The sequence below is a fragment of the Daktulosphaira vitifoliae genome, unplaced genomic scaffold (genome assembly GCF_025091365.1).
Source record: "Daktulosphaira vitifoliae isolate Bord-2020 unplaced genomic scaffold, ASM2509136v1 Scaffold_3, whole genome shotgun sequence".
NCBI classification, from domain to species: domain Eukaryota; kingdom Metazoa; phylum Arthropoda; class Insecta; order Hemiptera; family Phylloxeridae; genus Daktulosphaira; species Daktulosphaira vitifoliae.
The window spans coordinates 33,367,688-33,395,011 of NW_026099574.1; the positions used below are offsets into that span (position 1 = coordinate 33,367,688).

The following is a 27,324-nucleotide window of genomic DNA, read 5'->3' on the forward strand; positions in this document are numbered from 1 at the left end:
TAGTAACTACTATCATAACATAAAACTAAAAAGTGAAAAATAAATATAGTTTAAAAAAACTAAAAAAGCGTGTTTTTTTAGTTTTTTTAAACTATATTTATTTTATAGTGATTTTAATCACTGTCAGATATCATTATACGTGATCCAACTATGCCACGTCTTCACTGTGCCGTGACCCCACTGTGCTGGGTTTTTTATTTCTTTTATATTACTATAAGTAAGTATTAAAAAAATTGCTTTTAACGTAGTCTAAGAGTGTAAAAATTGTTGAATAAATAATGACGAAATGATTATTGAATTAAAACTTTTAAGAGTTGTCAGTTCAGTGGCGTACACAGATATTAAATTTGGGGGAAGGTTTAAAATTTAAAGAAAATTAGATGTGACACTGCTCATATTGTTCGCTCACAAAAATTCCTGTTTTCGATTACTTTATTGTGGATAAATTTATAGTATGATATGATCTTTTTTATTGTTATTACTTATTGTTTATTGTCCAAAATTGTCGCTTAGCTTATAAATTTTGGGGGAGGGTTTCAACCCTCCCCCATTGCGTACGCCAGTGTTTCAATTAGATCTGTTCCATCTGAGTATTACCAATGTCGACCCGGAATCTGTGGCCCCGGATGCGTTATCGTTAGGAAAAACACGAGGAATAATGTCTCCAACTTAACACAACGGTCCGAGAGCAATCATTCCTAAAACTTCTAAGCCAGAATGTCATTTATAAAATTTATTGGGAAAAATTTAATTATTTTTTATAATCAACTTGATTAATTATTAAAATGACCTGAACTTTGGCATAGTTATATGGAATTAAAACTACGTTTTTTAAAATTTTAGGGAATAGTAATTTTTATTTATGGTAAATTAGGATTAAGGCGGTTAATAGTTAAAAAAATTGAGCTCTAGAATTGTAAATCATAAGTTTTTAATCCATAATTTTTGTTTAAAAGAACAAAAAAATACCTCAAAAATATTTTTTTTTAATGCCATACAATTATAATAAAAATGTTAATTATTTTATTTATTAAAAATATTTAAAGAAATTAAACTTCCATACAAACATAACTACAATTTCTGCAAAACACTTATCGTACCTGACATAGCCGAGTACTCTTACCAGAATCAGTGGCCTACTTACGAGGATGGCTCAAAAGGGCGAAGGCGCGTGTGGCTTGTAGTCCCAGGTCTGGGGCGGATCCCTAGCTACACCCAGAAAAAAACCTCGATCTATATAATAAATTCATTGTTCAATTTGATGAATATATCATAACTATTGAATCAATGATATATTTATCAATATGATATTTTTTTTTCTTGTCTTGAACAATAATTATTTATAAGAATAGTTATTTTGTTCGTATTAATAAAACATTATCATAAACCCTTGATAAAATTTCTCTTTCAATTTTGATTGAGGTTTTTCTTTGGGTGTATGTGTAAATGGCTACCGTATTCAAAAATATGCTATTTTTGAATTAAAATTCTGGGTTTTGTATTTTATTTTATTTTAAAATATCTTATTAGGGGAATACACTAACTTTTATGAATATTAAANATGGGGTGGGGTGAATTCGTTATGACAGTCTAGTCTAGACGACGGAATATGCGATAACGCGTGGCGTTTGGAGAGTTACAAACATACATACATACATACATACATACATACATACATACATACATACATATATACAGGTGAAACTAATATAAGCGTGTTAATAAAAATTTGTTTATATATACAGTCGAGTCGCGATAACTCGAATCTCAATAACTCGAAGAACTCGACAACTCGATTTTTTTTTAATTCCCTTAGAAATTATAATAACACTCAATGTATTATAAGTCTTGCTAACTCGAATATAAAATTGTGATGAATAGCTTAGTCGAAGTATATTTTTATATCTGCTATATCTGGATATTCTGGGTATTTCATGATAATTGTGTTCATTATTATGTATTATGTTTTATCTACTTCAGTACTGTATAATAAAGATTAAACGAGTAGATAGAAACTGATTATTAGCGCACACACAATAATAATAAGTATGTATTGGTTAGTATGTGTCTATACTCTACCTGTCGTGTTTGTCGTGCGTATTTTTGAATGTTTTTAAACATGTCCCAAAAACGAAAATTAAACCATTTAACTATAGCTGACAAAGTTCATGTGATACAATTGGTGGAGAAAGGTAACCGGAAAAAACAAGACATCGCAAAAGAATTTAATATTTCTCCAAATACGCTGTCGACATTTTTAAAAAATAAGGCGGATATTTTAAAAAAATTTGAAAACAATAAAGGTGACTGTAAAAGATCAAAACCAGCAGAATATCCAAATGTAGAGGTATGTTTATTCAAATGGTTTACTCAATGTAGAGATAAAAATATACCTATAAGTGGACCAATACTAAAAGAAAAAGCAGAATATTTCGCAATTTGGTTATTCTAATTTTAAAGCAAGTCAAGGCTGGTTAGGAAATTGGAAAAATCGTCATAACATAATTTTTCGTAAAACATCTGGTGAAAGTGCTTCTGTAAATGACTCTTTATGTAATGAATGGTTAGAAAAGTTATCAAACATCATAAAAGAATATTCTCCCGATGATGTATTTAATGTGGATATGACAGCATTGTTTTTTAAATGCCTACCCGACGGCACTTTTATTTTGAAAGGGGAAACTTGTTCAGGTGGCAAACAAAGCAAGGAACGGATAACAATTCTTTTAGGATTAAATATGTCAAGTTCCGAAAAAATTAGACCACTTATAATCGGGAAATCAACTAAACCACGATGTTTTAAAGGAGTTAAGAGTTTACCATTAGATTATGAGTCAAACAAAAAGGCATGGATGACTGGTGATTTATTTAAAAATTGGCTTATAAAATTTGATCAAAAAATGCGACTAAATCAAAGAAATGTTTTGATAACTGTACAGCTCATTGTAATATCAATTTAAAATCTGTAAAAATCGAATTTTTACCTCCAAATACTACATCTAAACTACAACCGATAGATCAGGAAATAATACAAAATTTCAAAACATTATACCGCAAAGAAATTATTCGAAAAATTGTTTACGATATTGATGAAGGCAGACCATGTTCAATAAATCTATTACAATCCATGCATATGTGTGAAAAAGCATGGCGTAATGTACAACCAAGTACAATTGTCAATTGTTTCAAAAAAGCTGGATTCTATTTTAATGATGAGCAGTGTGATGGTGATGGTTTAGAAAACAATGACGATGATGATGGTGGATATGATTGGCAAATTGTAGCAGATAAACTTAATATAGATCAAGAGTTTACATTTCAATCATATGTTACAATCGATGATAATGTTGTAGTCAATGGAATGTTAACTGATAACTAAATCATGGGTATAAATATATCAAATAGTGATTCCGAAAATAATGAAAATGATGAGCCTGAAACAACTTTAAATATGATCACGGCGAACCAGGCAATGTCATCATTACAAACTGTTAGACAATTTGTTGAATCTGTCGAAGGCGTGGATACTTCTATTTTCGAATCCATAGACAAATTAGAAGATTTTAACAGCCAAAAAACCAAAAATTAATAACACATTATTTTTCTACTGTATCTCATAAATAATACATATGTACATACTTATAATTTCATTGTATTTATTTTTTAATTTTATTTAGTTTTTGTATAGCATTTATGTATAAACATAAATGTATTATATTTGTCATGACGTTTTTATCGTATAATTTTAAAATTATATTTCATTACATAGGTAACTCGAAGTTTTGATTTTATTTTGATAAATTCGAGTTAGGTATCTCGAATAATACATATCTCGAGGTGAATTTTTATCCCCCTTCAACTTCGAGTTATCGCGACTCGACTGTATATAATTGATGTCACGCACGCGTGTACGGGTACGAAAACCAAAAATAAAAAATTATACAGGAGTATTAGTGTTATTGGCGAGTGGTGAGCGGAGTGGGGTGAATGCGTTACGATTGTCTAGTCTCAAGGCCATAGACGACGGGATACGCGAGATAATAACACGTAGCGAGTGAAGAGTTACACACAACAAACAAACAAACATACATTTTAAACTAACATGAGCGTGTTAAAAATAACATACGGTAGCCATTTTCACTATTAAGTCAAAATATAGAGTATATAGAGTACGAGTTTGATAAATGATTTTTTTTTTGTGTCTGTGAACGCTCAATCTTAGCTCTCACTGGATCCATTTTGATGAAAAATATGTCTAAATATCACAAATCGTATCTAGTCGAAGACATTACCTTCAAAATTTGAAAAAAATTACCTCGTTCCACTTAAACAAGGGAAATCCCCTAAAAAATTACAAATTTAAAAATCGCTAATTTTCGACATTTTTTCAATTTTTTTTACTTAAAATTGCCATAACTTTTTTAAAAATAACCGAATGATTATATATATACATATTTTTTTTTTTGATACCTTAGGTATTTACCTATCATTTTATATATTTTTGTGAACATTTGACCCTTTACCAGCCCACAGGGTTTTTTCCGGAAAATGTTCCAGAAAAACTGACACTTTTATATATATCTTAAATTAAAGCTTATGTAATATACTTAAATTTGAAAAAAAAAAATTTGACCTCTGGTTTTGTCTTCATGGTGAAAATGACTACCATATTCAAAAATATGCTATTTTTGTGTTAAAATTCTGGGTTTTGTATTTTATTTTATTTTAAAATACATGACAAGGGGAGTACACTGATTTGCATAAATATTATATAAATAAAATTGATATAGCATAGAAAGTTAAACTTATATAAATTTGTTTGCTTTCTTTAAGTTGAGAAAAATAACTTTGAAATTTGAACTAGCTTAAATTGCCATTTTTTTCAGTCGACGGTAGCGACGTACAGTTGCCGAGTTGATAAAACTTGTGTTTAACGCGCTTGGGGTACAAGGAAACCAACCCGTTTATGGCAAGGAAATTTTTGGGATTTTTTTCTTAATTCTTTTTAGAATAAGTTAGAATAAATTTTCAACTCATTTTATTTTTATCTCATTTAGATTCAATAACTTCAATAAAGATCAAGGATCCCATCACTGTAGACGCCCCTTGCGAGAAGAAATTTCTTATTATAATTATTCATATTAAAATCATTTTACTATATTTTAGGTTTTAGCTTCGATGCAAAGCTGAGAAGGTATTTTTTTGTGACTATCATTTATTTTCTCTGCTCTAACTTGGCCTACATTTTTCAACGATACGTCAAATGATTACAATTAGTTTAAGATACTACCCTCAATAATTAAAAAAAAATTCTAATTTATCAATTAAGCAGTTACTTATCACATGTTCTACATACAGACAATTAAAATCATTCATTTCTAATGTTTTCAAAGGATTTATTGACGAATCAAGTTTGATATGATAGATTTCAAATACAAAATTAAATCATTTTACTTTGTAATTTAATAATTTTTTTACTGTATTTGTGTGTGTTACTACTAGACTATAATATTCCAAATTTTTTGGTATCATGTTGCTATATAAATCATTTCTAAAAAAATGATTGTTAGTTTCTCCTGAATTAACAATGGATTTTTACAATTATAATCAAATTTTATAATACGCTTAATTAAGTAAATCTTTTTAACAACTTTGTTTTGATTGGTTCATTTACTTAAAGTAAATTATTAAAATTAATTAACTTCTAAATATTTCAATTGCAGAATCTTTTTAAACACCAAAAGTTATTAAGAATGATTACTATTACTCCTATTTAAGTTATCTATTACGATAAAAATGCAAAAAAATATTAAGCTACTCTGATAAATTTACTATAAATAGTAATTATAAAACTTCCTAACTGCATATTATCTTAACGATACAATTTTTTTAATTCTTATAAAATTTTCTATTTAATGATGTCAATTTCAAACTTGCCAATTGAGCTAAAAGTTGTGGTAAAATAAATTAATTTTTTTTTTTATATGTAAATACTTATTTTTTAATAATAAAAAACTTAGAAATAATAGAAAAAGTTTAATTGCACATTTGAAAACATCGCGAAAAGTTGATTTAGAAAAGTATATTTTTGTTTCTGATGAAAGTTCCTTGTAGTCTAGTGTATTTATTAATAAGTAACAACATTTTTTTATTAAAATGTATTGCATCAATCCCTTTAAATTTTTATACGCGTTAAAAGTATTTTTATAATATCTCCGTAAAATATAATATATGTATTCATATATTATAATTATAAATCGGGAAAAATTAAGGGAATAAGAGTTATGGTTGCTTTTGAAATAATCTTTCAATCTCTTAAAATTAAACACTATCTACAAATTTGCGTCGAAGCGTTTCTTATGATAGTGATTTAAACACTGTGAGATTAAATCTATACTAGACCCAACTATGTCACGTCCCTATTGTGTTGGGTTTTTTTTGGAGATTTCCCCCATTTACGGGGAATGAGGGATATTTTTTTAATTTTCAGGGTAATGTCTTCAATTAGTTACGATTTGTGATCTTTTGACATATCATTGAGAAAAGTCGATCCAGTTAAAGCTGAGAAAAAGTAGTGACAGACACAAAAAAAAATACATAGTAAAACTAATACCTTTTTAGCTTCGCATCGAAGCTAATAATTACTTGAAGACCGGTACAACATTATTTATCAAGACAAACATTTATTTTTTTACTTTACAATACTTTTATTTTGTAGATTTAGTCCTCGAGCAATAATTACAACTTCAAACTCGAGAGTTCCACAGTTACTAAATTCTACAAAAGAACAATCAACAAGTTACAAAAATAATACTATTCAATCAAGCAATGGTTTAAGATCATCTCAAAGTAAATCGCCTTCTGTTGTCATATTTCCAAGTTCAGTTAAGGAAACAACTCCAATTTCTATTAACAAATTTATTCCAGACCTTCGCTTTGTAGAAAAATGTTCAAAGAATAATAGTTATTGTGATAAAATCGACAATTATCCAAAGTAAGTACAAGAATAATTATATTTAAGGGACATCTTTTAATATTTTATTATGTTTAAGACAAGATTTACAACAAATCTTTCGAACTAGTAAACTTATGTCAAGTGGTCTTTTTGGGGTGGATGCTGTATGTAAATATTTTTAGAATTTTTTATTATGAAATAAATTAATACTTTTAATACTCATTATTAATAACAATTGAATTTGATTTTTAGATTAATGATTTGGAAACGAGATTTTCAATGAATGTTGGCAATGAACCTCAACCAATTTGTGGTTCACTAGTAAGGATGAAATATAATTACTAAGCTATTAGAATACCTCAAAGTATTTTACAGAATATCACGGAATGAATTTTCGGTTATAACATATTAATGGTCGAGTGCTACACGTAATTTAATGTCATTCTTCTCATTTACAAGTTATAAAATTAATATTTGAAAAAATACTTAATCCGACCATAATTCTTAGCCTTATTATTGTAAAATTAATCTCTATATTTTAGAGATTATAAACAAATTTTTGGTAGAGAAAACGTGAAATTTTATATTATTTTTAGCGGTTATTTTTGCAATTGCAGGCTTGCTCGTAATAAATCAATATTCTCTATAATTTTTTTAATATTTTAAAAATATTTGACTACTTAGTGTCACTAATTATTTAACAAACGATCTGAACAAACATTTTATTCTAAGCTAAAACACCATTTATAAAAAAACATTTACAACAAGTTCACAAAAATTTAGTATCCAGTGCCTTATAACTCTTCCATCTTAAAGAAAACTAGAAAAATAAATTTGGAGACTTATTGATAATTCTCCCTAGAAAATGTTTTTGAAATATATTATATAAATTATATAATAAAATTGATCACTTGTGGCTAATATTATTTAAAATTAAAACTATATTAAAATATTATTAATTTTAAACATTATATCAATTTTCTGTATTTTTGGGGAAACTTAGATCCCAAATGCTACTCATAACTCTGCATAACACATACTTCTCAATATATTAATTATTAAGTATTTTCTAAATAATTTCTATTCACCTTATAAGGATGTCAACTTAATTTTATTAAATTGAAACATACATATATAACTAGCTTGTAAAATAAAAATAATCTATTCAAAACAATTATTGGTCAATATCAACTTTTGAAATTTCCCCCCAGTTTAATACAAATATCTAATTTCACTAATTTTATATAGTGAAATCGGTAATTTATATACTCTATGTATAACTAGCAAAACTCTTAATTTTATTCCCCAGGCAAGCCGATTGGCTACTTGTCAATTTTTAACATATTTTAAACCTTAAATTCGGCCTAGCCTATAAGTTAAGCCCGGTATATTTATAATAAATATAAATATTTATCATATTTAGCTTAAAAAAATCATATAATTTTAAAACAATAAGAGTTATAATAAATAATAAGAGATAAACAATAATCGAATAATAGTAATAATTTCCACGTATTATGATAATCTATAACAAAATAATTGTAATGTTTTATCACTAAAAGTACAATTTCAACAAATATATTAAAATACATAAAAAATCTTTGATAATAATTGCATGAGTGTTCTATATTAGATTGTCTTTCAGTTTTTTGTATCGAGCTAAGAATTTCGATTACCTTAAGCTTGTATTTTTATCATTTTTGAACCAATTTCAATTTAGCGTAATAATATTTAAACGCATAGGAATTTTGGTTAATCATACGCCAGACGTTCATTAGCTTATAACTCAAACCAGAATATTTTTATAAATCCTTCTTAAACATACATTTTACACCCATCGAGACAAACGAATTTTTTTTTTAAGCCCGGTCCTAATCAATAACATTATTTGTGTGCCGGTCCAACTTTTTTGATTACAGAAGCGGCCTAGGCCATGCAATACTCTGATATCTAATATCAATGAAAAAAGTAACATTTTTCAACTAATATAAACAACGGCAATAACATTAGTGAAAATAGATGTGTGTTAGGGAGGTGAGCTACCTAAAAAAAGGTAAAAAATGATATGTATTGTTTTACAGACAGAATGAGTCATGAAGCTATGATAAATCAAAATTTTAATTCAATTATCATTTCATAGAATTTTTTTTTTAATAGCTTACTTTCTTAGATATTAAAATAAATCAGTCTTCATCTAGATTAGGGTATTGATTTTTTGGATGAAGTATATAAATTTTCAACAGCAATGTAAATCTTTAGATAATTAATATTATTAATAATGAAAAAAATACTGTTAAGTTTTCAAAGTTAAAAAAAATCTTATAGTTCATAAATATTGTAATAACAATGGAAATTAATTTTAGGAACAAATAGTTTTTCCAGAAGCTGGACTAACAAAAAATGACGAGTGGCGTTTTATTGTTCAAGGTCCAAATAATGATAACAATAATTTTAGGCAAGGTATTCGAGTGGAAAAGTGTATGTGAGTATCAAAATTAAGCTCAATGTTCAAATAATATAATAATTTTGGGGATGCAGTATGCAAAAATAAGCAGGAGGCGAGCTCCCACAGCAAAATTAAATATTAAGTATAAATAAAACCCAAATCCTAAATAAGCGAAACCTCTAAATAGTATAATAATTTTCTTTGAAACGAAGCTGAGAAGGTATTAATTTTACCATGACATGTTTTTTCCCTCGTTCTCCGTAAATGGGGGGAAATCTCCAAAAAAGAAATACAATTTTTAAAATCAGTTAATTTTGTAATTTTTTCACTTTTTTTTCCAAAAATTGCCATAACTAATTGAAATATTAACAAATCAAAATAATGTTTTTTTAAATTGGAATCTTAGGTATTATCCTTTCATTTAATATAATTTTTTTTAAATTTGAACCTTAACTTGCCCTCCCCTTTGGGCTTCAAAAGAGCAACTTTTTCACAAAAGTTAATTTTTTCAACTAAACTTTTGAAACTGTTCCGGAAATACTGAGTCCTTTAAACATATATCAAATTAAAGCTTATGTCATGTACTATAAAATAAAAAAAACCTAACACAGGGGGGTCGCGGCACAGTAGTGACGTGGCATAAAAAAGGCTTCGATGCAAATCTTTAGATAGTGTTAAAGTTTAAAAAATTGGTGGATTATTCCAAAAGCTACATGATTTTCTATTTCCTTATTTATATCCTTATTAGTAATTTTTTTAAGTTTTATGATTTCTAAGTGTAATATATGTAAAATATATAAAAAAAAGTATGTCGAATGAAAGAGTGATATAAATATTATTTCTCATAAAACAATTGTATAGATCCATACACTTTTCAATAAGTTATAGCATTATAAAGTTAAAAAAATATAAAATCGAGAATTTTCACACAAAAATAGTATTCGGTAACTATTTTCACCGTGAAGCCAAAATAAAGCCCGAAATTTTTTTTTCCCATAATAAAGTATATTACATAATCTTTAATTTAAGTTTTATATAAAAGTGTCAGACTTTTCGGAACACTTTGAAAAGTTAATTTTTTGTGAAAAAGTTGTCATTTTAAATCCCTCCCTGTGGGCAGGTAAAGGATCAGATTAAGTAAAAAAAATTGAAAAAAATGTCAAAAATTAGTGATTTTTAAATTTGTAATTTTTTTGGAGATTTCCCTCATTTACGGGGAACGAGTGAAATTTTTTCAATTTTTGAGGGTAATGTCTTAGACTAGATACGATTTGTGATCTTTTAACGTATTGTTGAAAGAAATCGGTTCGGTGAGAGCTGAGAAAAACACATCATAGTAAAACTAATACCTTCTCAGCTTCACATTAAGAATAATTTGTCCCGTCACCTCCTTATCTTCTACGTGCAAAATGATGCCGTAGTTAAGAAATTGTTATTTATGTTAATATTTTCGATTTTATATTTTCAACTTTACATTACTATAACTTTTTGAAAAATGTATGGATCTATACAATTTTTTTATAAACACTATATTTACTTCTTTCATTTGACATACTTCTTTTTTTTGAAATTGGACCATTTTCTTTTATACAGGGAGGTTTAAAACTTAAAACATACGTATAAAAGGTAAAACTTTTCCAACTTAACTTTTGAAAATGTTCCGGAAATAATGCGTTCTTTAAACATATGTCATATTAAAGCTTATGCTACGTACTATAAAAAAAAAAAGTTTGTTCGACGCCTTATCTTCTTCATGCAAATGGTTGCCGTAGTTAAAGATCATGCTATTTTTGTGTTAAAATTTAAGTTTTTTTGTTTATTTTAGAATACCTTATAAAGATTTGCCATAGTAATTAGTTCGCCAATAAATATAAAATTTAAATGAATCTAACTTACATTAAATATAAATTTATATTTATTTTGCTTCTTCAAAGTTGCTTTTGCTTTTGGAATAATCCACTAATATCTTAAAATTAAACACCATCTACAAATTTGCTTCGAAGCGTTTCTTATGATAGTGATTTCAAAACACTGTCAGATATCATCTATACTTGTCTTAACTATACCATGATCCCACTTTGACACTGATGTTTTTTAATATTATACTTGACTTAAATGGTAAAAGTATACATTATTTAATGGGGGAGTTAACAAAATTATCAACCCATAATTTTAAGTTTTGTTTTCTAAGTTTTTTTTAAAACCTGTGTATAAAACTCCAATCATAACACAAAATGTGTTAGTATAATCAAATTATAGCTTTTTTAAATTTTGCTGACAACGGAAATATTTAACCAATACCAAAAATTATTATTATTTTTCTCTTTATACTTTAAGTTTTCTTAACTATTTCTTTAAAGTTAAATCATTATTTATGTATTTAGAAATCCAGGTGAATCATGCAAATTTAGTGAAAATCTTCCAAATGGCTATACAACAACTTGTGTGCAAAAATATATTTATAGAAAATTAGTAGCAATAAAAGACACAAAAGAAATATATTATGAAAGTTTTAGATTACCATCATGTTGTGCTTGTATGTATACTGCAAAGGCAGGTATAGAGGATCGAAGTTTATCACTAAGATTTGATTCAAATAATAAATCTGAACAACTTTCAATAGATTCTCGTAAAATTAAAAATATCTAGCTAAATTAAAATTTTATAAAAAAAGATCTTAGTTATTTACATATATATATTAAGTCTTCACATATAAACAATACTAAGTTATAGAAATAAATTATTATAACATATTATTGTATTTTGACATTAATTAATTCACAATTAAAAATAATAATAATGTAACTACATTTTTAAAATAAATTTTACTTAAATAATAATTTTATTTTATAATTATGTTACATTAAGATAATATTGGCGTTTTACCTAAAATCTGATCTTCATAATTTTTATAAATTTTAATTAGATTTTCATCTGATAAATCTTTATTTACATCTATTACCAACAAAGAATATGGAAAATTACATAAATTGTCTTTCATAAGCCATTTTTCATAATATACATGCAATTTTTCTAAATAACTCTTTTTAACTGAGCGCTCTTCTGGACGATTACGACGTTGCATACGTTTAAAGACAGTATCAGGTAAGCTCCTTAGATAAACTAAACATTTTAAAATAAACAATGTTCATTATACATACATATACAGTATGATCGGTTTATAATAAAATACTCAATTACTCGCAAAACAAATGTAATATTGAAATAAAATTTGTTGGTTTTTTTAGTTACATAAATTTTTTAAAATGTCAGCTATTAGTTTTTAGAATTGCCCCTTATAATTTATAAGAGTACCAACTTTACTTTTTCAAATAGCAATACACATGTTAAACTAGCTTATAAAATAGGAAATAATCTTAAGAAAATGACTAGTCAATAACAACTTTTGAACCAGTATTTTGGGTGTTATTAGTATTTTATAGTATTGTATAGAGATGAAATGCAAGTGTGATTATTTTATATCACTAGTAACTTTCCAAATACTCTTCATTCCACCTAGCTATAAAAATGAAAATAACTTCCAAAGCACTGATCCAAAAGTTGTTATTGTCCACCAATTAATTAATCTGAATACTATCTAATATGATATATTAATTAAAATCTATTATAAAATATAATAATGGAATTTTATTTAGAGTCATACCAATAAGATCCAATCCTATATCAACAGTGTTTTCAATGTACTCATACCAATCACACATAACATTATATTCTGGAGTAGATAATATTCCACTATCATGAGCCATTTCTACAAAACAAAATCTAAGAAAAAATCAGTACTATGTAGTATTTAGTTAATGCTTATTAATTTTAAATTTCAAATAAAGTTACAACCAGGGGCGATTCTAGATATTGTTTTTAGGTGATGTTAAGTGAATTTTGCCAACTTTTATGATAAATTTGTTATTATAAGTAATTTAATATCAGGTAACATCCCTATAAAATCACCTCTAGTTATATCTAATAATGAAAATGACAATTTTTAATATAAAGGGTTTTAAGTTACTGAAAATAAAGTATCAAAAATCAAAATAATGAACAAAAAATAGAGCACAGTACTAAGTCTCTTAGATTGAGCGCCAAGTGCAGGAAGAATGTCTTAGTTCATCTACCATGGGACAGATACTAGTAAATATATTTCTACTAGAAATAGTAAAAATTAAAAAAAATGGATCATTTATTTTTTAAACTTAAAAACAATTTGCTTATTGAAATACCTATTATTTTGTAAGGATCGCTCGAAAATTTGAACTTTTTTTTCTGTCTTTTTAGATTGTAATTTAAGACGACTTAGCTGTAAATTATGTTGAAATGCAAAGTTCCATCTGTGAGGTTCAGAATATGTAAGTTCGAGCAAATTATGGCCTCTAACATCTCGCCACATCTCTATTGGTTCCTTTTATATTTTAACAAAAATATGCATTACGGCTTTTTATATTACAAAAATTCCAAAACAAACATCAATTTAAAAGTCCATATGTAGCTTAAGAGTTATAATGAAGGTATAATTCAATAATACATAATACAGGGTTAGGAACTGAAATGATATCGGTTTTTCAAAATTTTTATCATATCTAGTAAGATAGTTGATCTACATTATATTTTTCAAACAATTTGTTAGGTTAATAGTTATAGAAACCATAAGTGTTGTAAAATCATATTTAAACCTTAATCATACTTAAAACTTGTCCTTATAAAATTTAAAAACCAAAATTAACAAATAAATTTTTTCGATTAATTTAGTTTTTTAAACTTTAAAGTTCAATTAAGATCTCATAATAATATAAAATAATATTTTTGTTTACTGTTAACATTTTTTCAATACTAAAAAAAATGAATATACATTATCTAATTTACTAGATATAAGAAAAATTGTCAAAAACCAAAATTTTTTCGGTTCTTAATTCTGCATAAAATATTATTATTTTTAAAAAGTTAAATAACTTACTAAATTTGCTTCAACATCTTTGAAATTTTTAAAATATTTAATTAATGTTGATTTTCCGGAACCGACATTTCCCTCGATGGCTACACGAAATGGTTTCATATTATTAAGTATTTTAGGTATTATTCCTTTGACATAATCATTCACCTTAATTTAAATAATTAATATAAATAATAAAATTAATTAAATATTTTGGGCATAATTAAATTTTATGCAACACTAATTAATCCTTTTTTATGTATATTTTATTGTCTATTAAGCTATATAGAAAGACTTCGATAACAAAACAAATGATAATTTCATTGTTCACAAACGAAAGATTAAAGTTCTGTGCATTCTAGAGTTCACAAAAATAGTTAATGATAAATCTTTAGTTTTCTTATTAATAATGATACAGTATACGTAAATACCATTCTCATTGATGAGCGTTTTACCACCAAAAATATACCATGGTGTGAATATTTAAATAAGTTGGTACTTAACAATTCAATCAACAGTTGGTTAATAACTAAACAGCAAATCGTCGTACTGCTATAATATAAACAACGATTTGCTGTTTGTTATTAACCGGTTAAATTGGGTTGTATGTATTTTGTATTAGTCTGGTAGTAAATGGGTATTTTAAAATGGAGGCAATAAAGGCGGGCACCTCCATATCTAAGTATTTATCTTAGTTTGGGGTAAAGCTTTTGCTTTTTATAGTTCATAAATTAATTTTATATAATATTACATATATAATCTCTACCAGGGTGAACGCAGACCAATATTGGATACCGGCAACTGACGGGCAAAAGCCGCTTTTAATGTTTTTTTCCTAAAAATAGAATCTGATTTTATATTATTTTGTTTACAAATATTAACACCAGATGCAGCGCAACCCGCCCCATACATGATAAATATTGGCGGCCATGTAAACGTAATGGCCGCATGGTCCATCGTAGAGTAATATTACTCTATGGTTCAATTAGGTATCGGTTCGTAGTACTATTATTATCACACTTTATTTTCTTTATAGATATAAATAATTTATAATCTATATCTGTGATTTTTTTTTGATAAGCTTCATAAAAAATTACTTATGATTTTAAGTTATTTATGATTAGCTAGTTATAAAATCTATTTTATATTATTATTACAATAAAATCTACTTTCAACAAATCTTCGATTAGACGGAAACAATCTTAACAGAGGTTAATGAGAAAAAATTTGGGTTTATTTACCATATCTAGAGGAAAAAGTATTAAATTACCAAATTTTAAAAAAAATTTGTTAGTGTTTAGTTCAATTTGAAAAGTAATGAGAAAACCATGATAACCAGCGTTTAAAAATTTAAAAAACTTTCTTAAATTAATTAATTTTTAAAGAAGTGTACTGTTAATACAAAATTTGATGGTCTAGAAATAAATTCTGTATTTTCAACCAAGTTATTATTTTTATCTTGGGGAATCGATTCTTCGTATCCTATTCCGCAGAACGTCTATCGTTATATCATAATATACACGAGTATTAAAAAGAATTATTAATAAACACAGATAATAAGAAATAAACAAAGCTACTAAGATCTATGATTTTTCATCATCCCAGTTATAAAAAATATATTTCTAAATTAACCACAGAATAGATAAGATCTTATCTATTATTATCATAAACATCTACAAATTATTATCAGTATTATTATTAAGTGTTAACAATGTTCAACGATTTGTTATGAAAAAGTAAAAATTATTAGTAAACAGTTTACGTAACAGTTTATTAAAGACTTCATCAATTTTACTAAAAACTTTGTTGATCACTGACTAGTACCAGTATTTATAATTCTAATTATTAGAGTATTTTTATTTATTATTTACTAAGAGCTCATATAAAAAAATATGTAGTTGTAAATAGTAATATATATAACATGGACCTGGAAGGAATATTAAATGACAAATTAAATACTGGTGATAAAGTTGTGGTGGTAATATGAATAATTTTCTAATGAATTACTTGTTAGTTATTTCATTTATTTTTACAGTTTCACGAAGGAGTACTGTTACAAAGTTGGTCTCCCAAAACGAAACGTTTTATAGCTTTGGTAGAACGAAACTCTTCTTTTGGTGTATTTATTTTTACATCATCAAAAACTCCTCCAAGAGCTTTCACTGATCTTACTACTAATTTTGTTTTACCAATAGATAATGATTTTAAATGTGATGTTGGCAAGTATATTACTTGATTTTTATTATATTATTTATGCTTCAATTATCAGTATACTAATATATCAAATTAATGTTAAGAAAAATAAACTTATTATTCAATTTAAATTTATCGTCATATACATATCATTTGCAAAATCATTAAGGTTAATGTTTTTTAAACTTATATTATTATTTATTTTAGATACAATTTCTGATAGAACTGAAAATGACATATGTATTACATTATCTTCTAAAGATATCAAAATATTTGTTGGAATGCAATCAGGTGATGTTACAAGCCAATTTTTTAATGAGATTTCCAGAGCTATGAATTGTAAGACAATTTTTTTAAATTCTAACACATATGAAGATTCTTAATTAGTTTTTGTATAAATTAATAGATTATTTGATAAATCATCAGTCTTTAGATTTTTTTTGGCTTAAAAAGTACCATTTTAGTGATATTGATTTGGAATTTGGAGTATTAATGAATTTAAATGGAGAAAAAAATCATATTAATTCAAAAATCACAGCTAATGTAATGTTTTCTATAGTAAATTATTAAACAAATTTTATTATATTTATCTTTTAAATAGATGGTTATGGTGGACAATGAAGTATTGCTTTCAAGTAGTACTCATACACCTAATTCACGCGAAAGTGTTGTGCAACATCAGATGCTTTTAAATGAAAAACATTATACTTATGAAGAAATATTTAGGTTTTTATCTATTCTTATGCAAAGAAATATAATTTTCTAAATTTTACTATTTACTTAGAATTTTTATTGGAACTTGGAATGTCAATGGCCAATCTGCTACAATATCACTCAATGACTGGCTAGTTTCTGATCCAGAATCTCCTGATATTTATGCTATAGGATTTCAAGAACTTGATCTTAGCAAAGAAGCATTTCTTTTCAATGATTCTCCCCGAGAAGACGAATGGTTGTAAGTATATATATGATTCCACAACTATGCCTCACAAAATGTTTTCAAAAATAAAAACCTGCCAAAAAAAAATTGGTTTACCATAATAGTTTATCGAGGTGCTTTACAGAAAAAATTAATTTTCTACTACCAACCCTTATTCCCTAAACTCTTTTCAACTTTTAATTTTTAAAAGACTTTTTACACCATTGGGTTTTTTTAATTAAAACATGAATTTTTTATATTTTAATTAATTAGTTATGGATCTTTAAAATTTACCTTCACCTAAATCCAACCACCTTTCTTTTGTCTTGCTTTTTTGCTCCTTTCAATGTTTATTTCCATAACCGATCCTACAGCTTCCAATATCTCTCTTTATTGTACAACCAAACTATTTTTTTAAATTTTATATATGGTCAATGCTACTCCTATGCTTCCTTTTACATATTCATTCTTTATTCTATCTTTGCTTGTTACTTTGCTCGTCCGTCTAAGCATTCTTATCTCTGCTATAATCATTCTATATTTTACTTTAATGTTCACGGTCCAATACTGACCATACAACATAATTGGTTATAGCCTCACTAATATTCTCATATTGGACAAAACACCTAATGCTTCTCTCCACTTGATTTTCTCACACTGTATCCTTTGGATTCTTCAAAATTTGTGGTATACCTTTAGTTTTATATATTTTACAGTCAAAGTAGATTTACAGGCAATGTAACTGAAACTCAACTTTAACCTATCAATGGAGTACTGTACAATGTGTATCATATCATATTTATAAATATCTGATGCTACTACTATTATAATAATATTGACTTTATTATAATAATAAAATATAATAATGTTGTAGTAAATACTTATATGTTTACTATAATGCATTTTATTAGTAGCATACTGATTATTGTCATATGAGTCCATTTTTAAATAGAATCCTTATTTTATAATAATAAATGAATGATTATGAATTTTATAAAATTGGTACACTAGAAGGAAAACTGCAACAACTATACAGTAGAAATCAATTTAGAATTTGTAAAAAAAATTAGTTAAAGCTCAAGATGTACCAAATAAAGTAATTTATTTATGTGAAGTAGTTTATTCCTTCTCAAATTTAAGAGGACAAGATTATAATCATTGTACTTGTCCAACTCAATGATTAAAAAAAACATACAAATGTAAATGTAAAAAAGCTAAAACATTGTGCTACTTAAAGTGTCATAACAGTAATTTTTGCTGTAATTAGTAACAGAAATATTTTTAATAAATGTATAAAATTATTTTTGTGTTTAAATAAATAATTAAACATAATTTAAAATCTTAATAGTTTTATATTTTTGAATGATGATGATAGTTTGCATAAATTGCCCAGTCAAAGTAATCTAAATATTCTACATTTATCAAAAAAAAAAAAAAATTTATATATATATATATATATAATAAGAAAGTATACTTATTTGTTAAAAGACAGTATCTTTTTTAGATCTTAAATTTTAGATATTAAATAATTGGTACCAGTTCATAGTAGTTTCATGTTGTGATATTACGTAAAAACATAAGTTATATTTTTGAATTTGTTCTTTAAATCTATTTGACTTAAATGAATCTCTAGCCATAATACAAAAAGTTAGCTTCTTAGCCAGTGTACACCTATTATGTTATAAATACAACATATCAACATATAGTTACCAAATGTAAAATATACCTGTTTTTTTTTATGATCAATCATATTTTTATAAACTAATAATGATTATCAATATATGGCATGATAGTGCAACAGTATTTTTTTTAAATAAGTAGGTTTTTATAAATTGCCCCAAAAGTTTATATAGCAATACTCATTGAGACACCAAATAAAATAATACAAAAGTTAAAATAAAAAAAAATGGGATTATCATTTGAAAATCAAAAGCTTTAATAAGTTTAAAATATAAGGAATGGCAGTAAAAATTAATTTGTCCTATAAAACAGTTAAAAATTGAACTTTTATTAATAAATTAATAAAACGTGAATATCTGTTATTTTTTTGAAGATATTTTGTAGTTAAAGAATCACTTCATAAAAGATCAAAGTAAAATTAGAACAAGAATTAACTAATAATGCATTTGATTTATTTTGTTTTCATTAAGTAAAAAATATTCAGTTCTATTATTTGTCAAGATGTATTAAATAAAAAATATAAATAATATTTATTAATCGGCAGTTTTTAAAACCTAATTAAAGTTACATTTATTAATTTTTATGTATTTTTTAAGATATTTCTGGGTTATGTTAATTATTCTAAACCTTTCTGTACTTCTAAAATAGTTCATTGATTTCATCATTAATAAATGTATAATGGGTATATTTTATTAAAAATAATAAAGTACTAAACTAAGTTATTAAGATAAATTTTAACTAAAAAAAAATTATTTTACATCTCTGTATTAGGCATGCTGTTACTAAAAGTTTAGAAGTTAGTGGAAATTATAAGAAAGTATCATTGGTCCGATTGGTTGGTATGATGCTTATAGTTTTTGTAAAAAAAAAACATATGGATCATATAAAAAATGTTGCAACAGATTCTGTAGGTACAGGAATCATGGGAAAATTAGTGAGTATAGATTTTAATCATTATTTTAAATTACTTTGAATTATTGTATTTTTTTTTTTAAGTTTTTGTTTACTGATTCCTTAATTATAAAAACATGATTATTGTTTCTATTATAATTTAATGTTTTATTTAGTGCATGATAATTCTTTTCATTGAAACAAATTAATTTCCAGGGTAATAAAGGTGGAGTTGCTGTTCGAATGGATTTTCATAACACATCATTTTGCTTTATTAACTCACATTTAGCAGCACATGTTGAAGAATATGAAAGGCGGAATCAAGACTATCATAATATTTGCTCTCGTATGGTTTTTTCTAACTTTACACCTCCCAAATCAATTAAAGATCATAAGTAAAAAATGTTTAGTTTTTTTTTTATTAAAAATTCAAGATAACAATGCTATTTTATTGCAGTCAAGTGTTTTGGTTTGGAGACCTTAACTATAGAATAACAGAAATGTCAGCAAATTCTGTTAAAGAAATGGTGAACAAAAATAATTTAAAAACTATTTTAGAGTTTGATCAGTTTAAACAACAACACCGAATTGGTAATGTCTTTAAAGGTTATAAAGAAGGTCCAATTAATTTTGTTCCAACTTATAAGTATGACCCTGGTACTAATGAGTGGGATAGCAGGTATATTTCTTAGTGATACACTAAATTAATAATATATATATGTTATTTTTAATAGTGATAAAAATCGAACTCCTGCATGGTGTGATCGCATATTGTGGCTAGGAAATTCAATTAAACTACTAAATTATCGAAGTCATCCAAATTTGTTGATAAGTGATCATAAACCAGTTAGTGCTTTATTTGAGTCTAAAGTATGTATATAAAATAGATATTTTATTTTAATACTTATCTTATTAATTATTTTTTAAGGTTAAAGTTGTAGATTCCGTTAAATATAGAAAAATCCATGAGGATATTATGAAAAAACTTGATAAAGTTGAAAATGAATTTTTACCCCAAGTTATGGTTGATAATACTGAAATTATTTTTGACAATGTTCATTTTATGGAACCTCAAAATAAACAACTAACAGTTGCAAATACAGGACAAGTGCCTGTACAGTTTGAATTTATTAGAAAATTAGACGATTCCACATACTGTAAAGAATGGTTACAAATTGAACCATTTATGAGTTTCATTGATCCTGGTAATTTTATGTAGTTTTAATGGTGGTAAGGATGTAAAAAAATGTATGAGTACAAAACCACCTTTTTTACGCAAAATATTTGCCTTAATTTGGTAATTGAACTGTTATAAAAATGAATACAATGTTGGATCCAGAATCTTTTACTAGGAGGTGGATGTTTTTTTTATAAAGTCTAATCTTATAAACACAATATATTTAACATAAATAATACATATTATACATTCATTTTGGAAGATATTTAATGGTGTAAGGTAGAAAATCATAAAGGGGGGTTTATCCCTTTAAAAGTGCAGTAAAATTAAATTCGTTGTTATATAAAAATTATTTTTGAAAAGGAAAATATTTAATTTAGCCCTCCAAAAAATGGGACAATCAATAGATTCCTATGGTTTTACCACATTAAATCACCGATATATCTATTAATTTAGTCTGTCCATATAGTATTATTTTGATAATTACCACTGTTAAAAATTCTTACACATAATAAGCTATTCTTTTATTATTTTTTAGCTTCGATGCGAAGCTGAGAAGGTATTAATTTTACTAAGATGTGTTGTTTTTTTTTTTTGTCTGTTACCACTTTTTCTCAGCTCTCACTGAACGGATTTCTTTTAACGATACGTCAAAAGATCACAAATCGTATCTAGTCGAAGACATTACTCTTCAAAATTGAAAAAATTTCCCTCGTTCCCCGTAAATGGGGGAAACCTCCAAAAAAATTACAAATTTAAAAATCGCTAATTTTCAAAATTTTTTCAATTTTTTTTACTAAAAACTGCCGTAACTTTTTCAAAAATGAACATATCAATATAATTTTTTTTTATATAGATGCTTGATGTCCTTACCTATCATTTGGTATATTTTTTTCATAAATTTAACCCTTAACCTGCCCACAAGGAGGGATTTAAAATGTCAACTTTTTCATAAAAAATTAACTTTTGAAAATGTTCCAGAAGGTCTGACACTTTTATATATATATTAAATTAAAGCTAATGTGATGTACTTTAATTTGAAAAAACAAAATTTGACCTCTGGACTTGTCTTCATGGTGAAAACGTCTACCGAATGCTATTTTTGTGTGAAAATTCTCGATTTTATAATTTACATTTTTTACTTTAAAGAGCTATAACTTTTTAAAAAATGTATGGATCAATACAATTTTTTCATGAGAAGTAGTATTTATATACATCTTTCATTGGATATACTTTTTTTTTAAATCAGACTATTTCCCTATATACGGGGAGGCTTCAAATATAAAAAATGCATATAGAAAGTAGAACTTTTTTAACTTAACTTTTGAAAGTGTTCCGGAAGGTCTGACACTTTTATATATATCTTAAATTAAAGCTAATGTAATATACTTTAATTTGAAAAAAAAAAATTTGACCTCTGGACTTGTCTTCACGGCGAAAATGGCTACCGAATGCTATTTTCGTGTGAAAATTCTCGATTTCTCGATTTTATATTTTTTTAACTTTATAATGCTATAACTTATTGAAAAGTTTATGGATCCACACAATTTTTTTATGAGAAATAATATTTTTTAATAAACCCTTTTTCATTCGACATACTTTATCTTAATCGAGATATTAATAAGGAACCAGCAGATCAAGTAGCTTTTGGAATAAAACACCAATTTTTTTAAAATTAAACACTATCTAAAGATTTGCATCGAAGCGTTTATTTTTGATAGTGATTTTAATCACTGTCAGATATCATTATACTTGATCCAACTATGCCACGTCACCACTGTGCCGCGACCCCCCTGTGCTGGGTTTTTTTATTTTAAAAAATCACAGCATCACAGCTTATTGGTTCACAGTTATGTGTTAAGTTATTTGCAAAAGTTTTTCAAATATATGTTTTAAAATTAAGTAAGATTGGCTGGCTAACTGTGTTGTAATTAAGAAGTTCAGTATATTGCTTGTTGATACACTATTTGGTCCAAGAGTTACTTAGTATGATAGGATTTAGTGTCTAGTTCTTTAGGTTTCATATTTCATATATTTGGGTAAAATATGTTTATTTCATTGATGCCAGGGCCGCCCTTATCACCCCAATTGTTGAATCCTTCATTGAATGAACATTTTTACAATGTGCATGCTTTGGCAATGTTATTAAAATTTTTACTTTTTTGTAAGTACAATAATTTTGATTAAATTTTACAATAAACTCAAATATTAACTTTTTTATGTAAATTATATTTTAATATGACTGACATCAATACCATTTGATGGTCCTAACCACTTTTTTGTCTGGGTAAAAATATTAAGTTTTTATTATTTATGAAATGAGGATATTAGAATATTATTATAATGCGATATGAGGACAGCTGATGTGAGCATTGATGACGTGGGAGATCGTGTCAAGTGAAAGTTTAGGATAAGGGTGGCCGACCCTAAGTAATTGGAATTAAGGCGAGGAAGAAGAAGAAGACTATTTATGAAACATTTTTAATTTATATGAATATTTTTTAATTAACTAGGAGAAAAATGTGATGTCTCATTAGAAGTTTTAGTGGACAAAAGATCTGCCTATAAGATGAACAGCGGTCAAGATCAATTATATGATATATTAGTTTTACATTTAGAAGGAGGCAAAGATATTTTTATTACAGTTACAGGTGAATAAAACAATTTAAATGTACATCAATTACAAACAAATTTTTTGTACATAATACAGGGTGGCCCACCACTCACTGACAACTTAAATAACTTTTGATCCAGTTAATATTTTTAGTTGATTTTTTTTTTAAATAATAGTTATACGTTAAGTCTATAGGTATATCTCAATAATTAATTTTTTTATATTTTATTAAAAATATTAATTATTTTAAAATTTTAAATAAAATGTAAAAAAAAATCTAAGATAGCTATTTTGTAGAGTATAATTTAAGAAAAATTTTAGTAAAAAAATATCTTATTAATATTGAGTAGTAAATATTCTGTAGCGTTTTGAAGTTTGTAAAAATTTGAATTTTCATGTACTATTTTACGGTATTAAACATTGAAATACGTATTGAGAAAAGGACAGAAGAAAACGCTATCTTTTCATGATTACTGTGTATACATATGATGATAATGTGTATACATTACAAACTTGGCATTAATACCATGATAAGAAATTAGATAAGGCAATTATTACTTATCACTCTCATTCAAAAGTATATTGAAAAGATAGCGTTTTCTTCTGTCCTTTTCTCAATACGTATTTCAATGTTTAATACCGTAAAATAGTACATGAAAATTCAAATTTTCACAAACTTCAAAACGCTACAGAATATTTACTACTGAATATTAATAAGATATTTTTTTACTAAAATTTTTCTTAAATTCTACTCTACAAAATAGCTATCTTAGATTTTTTTTTTACATTTTATTTAAAATTTTAAAATAATTAATATTTTTAATAAAATATAAAAAAATTAATTATTGAGATATAGCTATAGACCTAACGTATAACTATTATTTAAAAAAAAAATCAACTAAAAATATTAACTGGATCAAAAGTTATTTAAGTTGTCAGTGAGTGGTGGGCCACCCTGTATTTTAATAATATTGATTTCATTTGTTTTTTCAAAGTAATACTTATGACATATTATATTCTATAAATTGATATAAAATTATGTATCTCGGGATTAAAACCAGTTTATATATAAATAGGTGTCTCACCAGGTTTTGAAATCTTTAATAATATTTTATTCAACAAATATTTTGCTTTAATTTTTTTTTTAATAATTTTATAGTTTTCGAGTAAGTTAAAAACTTATATTTTAATACTTATCACTAAAAAAAATAGATATTTTAAAGTATCTATTTTTTTACCTTTTTTCTTATAAAACAAATGTGTTGCGACTATAACTTTAGGATAAGTACTTATTTACTTACAAACATTTTAATACATAAGGTGGGTATGTAGTATGGGTGAGTAAAATTTGAACTGCTATATATTTATAGTACATATAATAATAGTGTTACATTATCACTGTATGTATTATAATGCTTATAACTGAATAAATAATTATCTTAAAGTTTTTATTGACCCAACAAAAAAATTTTTTTGGTTATAAAAGAGCTAGAATATAGCTATTTTAAAATTTTGAAAAAGTTAAAAAATAAAATTTTTATCTTTTTCTTATGACTAACAAATAATAAAAATATGCTTTTATCTTATTTTAAAATTAAAAATTATTTAAAAAAAAGAAATGTAAAATATTTGCTAGATAAAAATTCTGACAGATATCAAAATTTAGTGGGACACTTTGTATAACGATTTTTATAATATAACACTTTTGAGTAGTATTATATCGTGTTTGTTAGCTTGTATCAGTTAATTTTACTTATATATAAGCTTGTCGTATTAACTTTTTAATGTAAAAAAATTATTAATTTACAGTGACAATAAATATTATAAAGTAATAAATAATGGAATAAATAAAATTTCAGTATACATGTGTTTTAAAGCAATTTAGTAATAAAAAGTTTTATTTTTTGTTATGTTATTAGGTTCTTATGAACGTAGTTGTTTTGGATGTTCTCTAGAAACATTATGTTACTTAAAAGTACCAATCAGAGAAATACCACCAGGAAAACTTGTGGAATTAGTTAGTAAATTATAAATTTCATATTTATAGAAATAAATTATTTAGACATTAAGTTTAATATTAGAATATATGATTTAATAAATTTGAGGTTACCAAAAAAATATTCTCTCTTATGAGCTTGAAGTTTAATACTTAAAATTAATTATTATGACACTTTAATAACTTTAATTGCATATATAGACAGTAGTGTATCCAAGATATTAATGTTGAGGGTTTTTTTTTTTTTTTTACCAAAGGTCTTGCCTTGTTCTGACAAGGCAATCCTGGGAAAACTAAGTGCAGTGGTTTCCCATTGCTTTCTGCACTGGGAACATGATCATGTATGGTCACCTATCTGTTCACCTATGTCGGTAGGCGCGGCTGAACTCTAGAGTTTTGTCAACAACTAGTGTGACCATCGCACCACACCACTTTTTGAGGGGTAGCATTCAATATTATGATTTCAATAATTTTTATAGCAAAACTTACATAAATAAAATAAAAATTTGATGACAATTTTTTTTTTAGTGATGCACTCAGAATAAAACAAGTTTTTTAATATTATTTTAATTAATTAGTCTAAAAGTACTAATAGCGAAAGAAAATAGATGCATCAATAATACATTTTTTTTATTTATGCACCTATATTTAAATATAACTTAGCTTATGTGAAGAATTCAACTTATAATTTTTATAAGTTTAAATATTATAGTAACTGTAAGACCATCTTCCTTATGTTAATTAAATATTAAATAGCATATAAAATCTATTTTACTTTGCCTCTCATATAAATTTTTTTTCTATTATGTTTTATTTTTACAAATAAGTAACATATGAGTTTTAATTTAACTAAGACTTTGAGATTATTAGTTAGGAGATTAATAGATAAGTATGTACTTATACTCAAGAATCAAATTATATGGTTTTAAATGAAATTGTATTAATTATTTGTTCACTGATAAGAAAAATATTTTTGTATAAATGTATAAATTATTAATATTAATCTATAAGTATTTAAAATATAAATAAGTAAATGTGTCTTATAAAGATGTGGTTAGAAAGTAGCTGTTCCACTTTCCCTTCCTATAAATATGCTACTGGATAAAGGGTTTCTATTTGGATTATATTCTGTCAACATTGTGATGATGACATAAAATTGACAAATTTAAAATTTTAGTGACCACATCTATAAAAAAATTCATGAAGCTCAATTAATCATATATTTTTTTAGGAAAACAATAAAAGTAATTTGGCTTTAGATCCATATCCAGTACCTAAAGAAATTTGGTACTTAGTTGATCACTTATATAGACATGGATTAAAACAACAACATTTATTTGAACAATGTGGTTTAAGATCTGAATTCATTCAAATTCGTAACTGGTTAGATACTGGTTCATCTGAAGTCATGCGTAAGTTTCACTTTTTTAATTAAATTAATGTAATTTTTTTTTTCTATTAACTCAAAGTATGTAATAGATTACTCTGCAGCGTTTTTTTTTTTTTTT

The 27,324-nt window shown here is 25.6% G+C and overlaps 3 protein-coding genes across 7 annotated transcripts in view; 2 read left to right on the forward strand and 1 right to left on the reverse strand.

The window, feature by feature from the left end:
* The window catches only part of LOC126901109 (uncharacterized), a 23,724-nt gene extending 11,483 nt beyond the window's left edge, over nucleotides 1-12,241 (forward strand). Inside the window, exons 3-7 of the mRNA XM_050677348.1 lie at nucleotides 6,719-6,994; nucleotides 7,053-7,119; nucleotides 7,208-7,276; nucleotides 9,319-9,437; nucleotides 11,786-12,241. Coding sequence (XP_050533305.1) covers nucleotides 6,719-6,994; nucleotides 7,053-7,119; nucleotides 7,208-7,276; nucleotides 9,319-9,437; nucleotides 11,786-12,050 — 796 coding nt within the window. The 3' untranslated portion in view covers nucleotides 12,051-12,241. The remainder of the gene's footprint in view (nucleotides 1-6,718; nucleotides 6,995-7,052; nucleotides 7,120-7,207; nucleotides 7,277-9,318; nucleotides 9,438-11,785) is intronic.
* On the reverse strand, nucleotides 12,079-14,925 carry LOC126901113 (deoxynucleoside kinase-like). Its single transcript, XM_050677353.1, has 5 exons — nucleotides 14,778-14,925; nucleotides 14,371-14,514; nucleotides 13,640-13,818; nucleotides 13,066-13,184; nucleotides 12,079-12,524 (listed from the first exon to the last, which is right to left on the reverse strand). Exons 1-5 carry the CDS (start codon nucleotides 14,784-14,786, stop codon nucleotides 12,265-12,267), a joined length of 711 nt encoding a protein of 236 aa, XP_050533310.1. The 5' UTR covers nucleotides 14,787-14,925; the 3' UTR covers nucleotides 12,079-12,264.
* Nucleotides 14,926-16,063: 1,138 nt separating this feature from the next.
* Nucleotides 16,064-27,324, forward strand: part of LOC126901103 (inositol polyphosphate 5-phosphatase OCRL) — a 22,381-nt gene continuing 11,120 nt past the window's right edge. For 2 of the 5 annotated variants that reach the window (XM_050677330.1, XM_050677332.1), the window contains exons 1-14: nucleotides 16,067-16,324; nucleotides 16,382-16,565; nucleotides 16,747-16,878; nucleotides 16,946-17,082; nucleotides 17,141-17,265; nucleotides 17,324-17,494; nucleotides 19,910-20,072; nucleotides 20,246-20,424; nucleotides 20,487-20,708; nucleotides 20,764-20,899; nucleotides 20,958-21,234; nucleotides 23,720-23,857; nucleotides 25,740-25,837; nucleotides 27,048-27,228. In XM_050677330.1, coding sequence (XP_050533287.1) covers nucleotides 16,268-16,324; nucleotides 16,382-16,565; nucleotides 16,747-16,878; nucleotides 16,946-17,082; nucleotides 17,141-17,265; nucleotides 17,324-17,494; nucleotides 19,910-20,072; nucleotides 20,246-20,424; nucleotides 20,487-20,708; nucleotides 20,764-20,899; nucleotides 20,958-21,234; nucleotides 23,720-23,857; nucleotides 25,740-25,837; nucleotides 27,048-27,228 — 2,200 coding nt within the window. In that variant the 5' untranslated portion in view covers nucleotides 16,067-16,267. Of the gene's footprint in view, nucleotides 16,325-16,381; nucleotides 16,566-16,746; nucleotides 16,879-16,945; nucleotides 17,083-17,140; nucleotides 17,266-17,323; nucleotides 17,495-19,909; nucleotides 20,073-20,245; nucleotides 20,425-20,486; nucleotides 20,709-20,763; nucleotides 20,900-20,957; nucleotides 21,235-23,719; nucleotides 23,858-25,739; nucleotides 25,838-26,073; nucleotides 26,259-27,047; nucleotides 27,229-27,324 lie in introns of those variants that run through there. The other 3 variants (XR_007702981.1, XR_007702980.1, XM_050677331.1) reach the window with 3 other exon arrangements.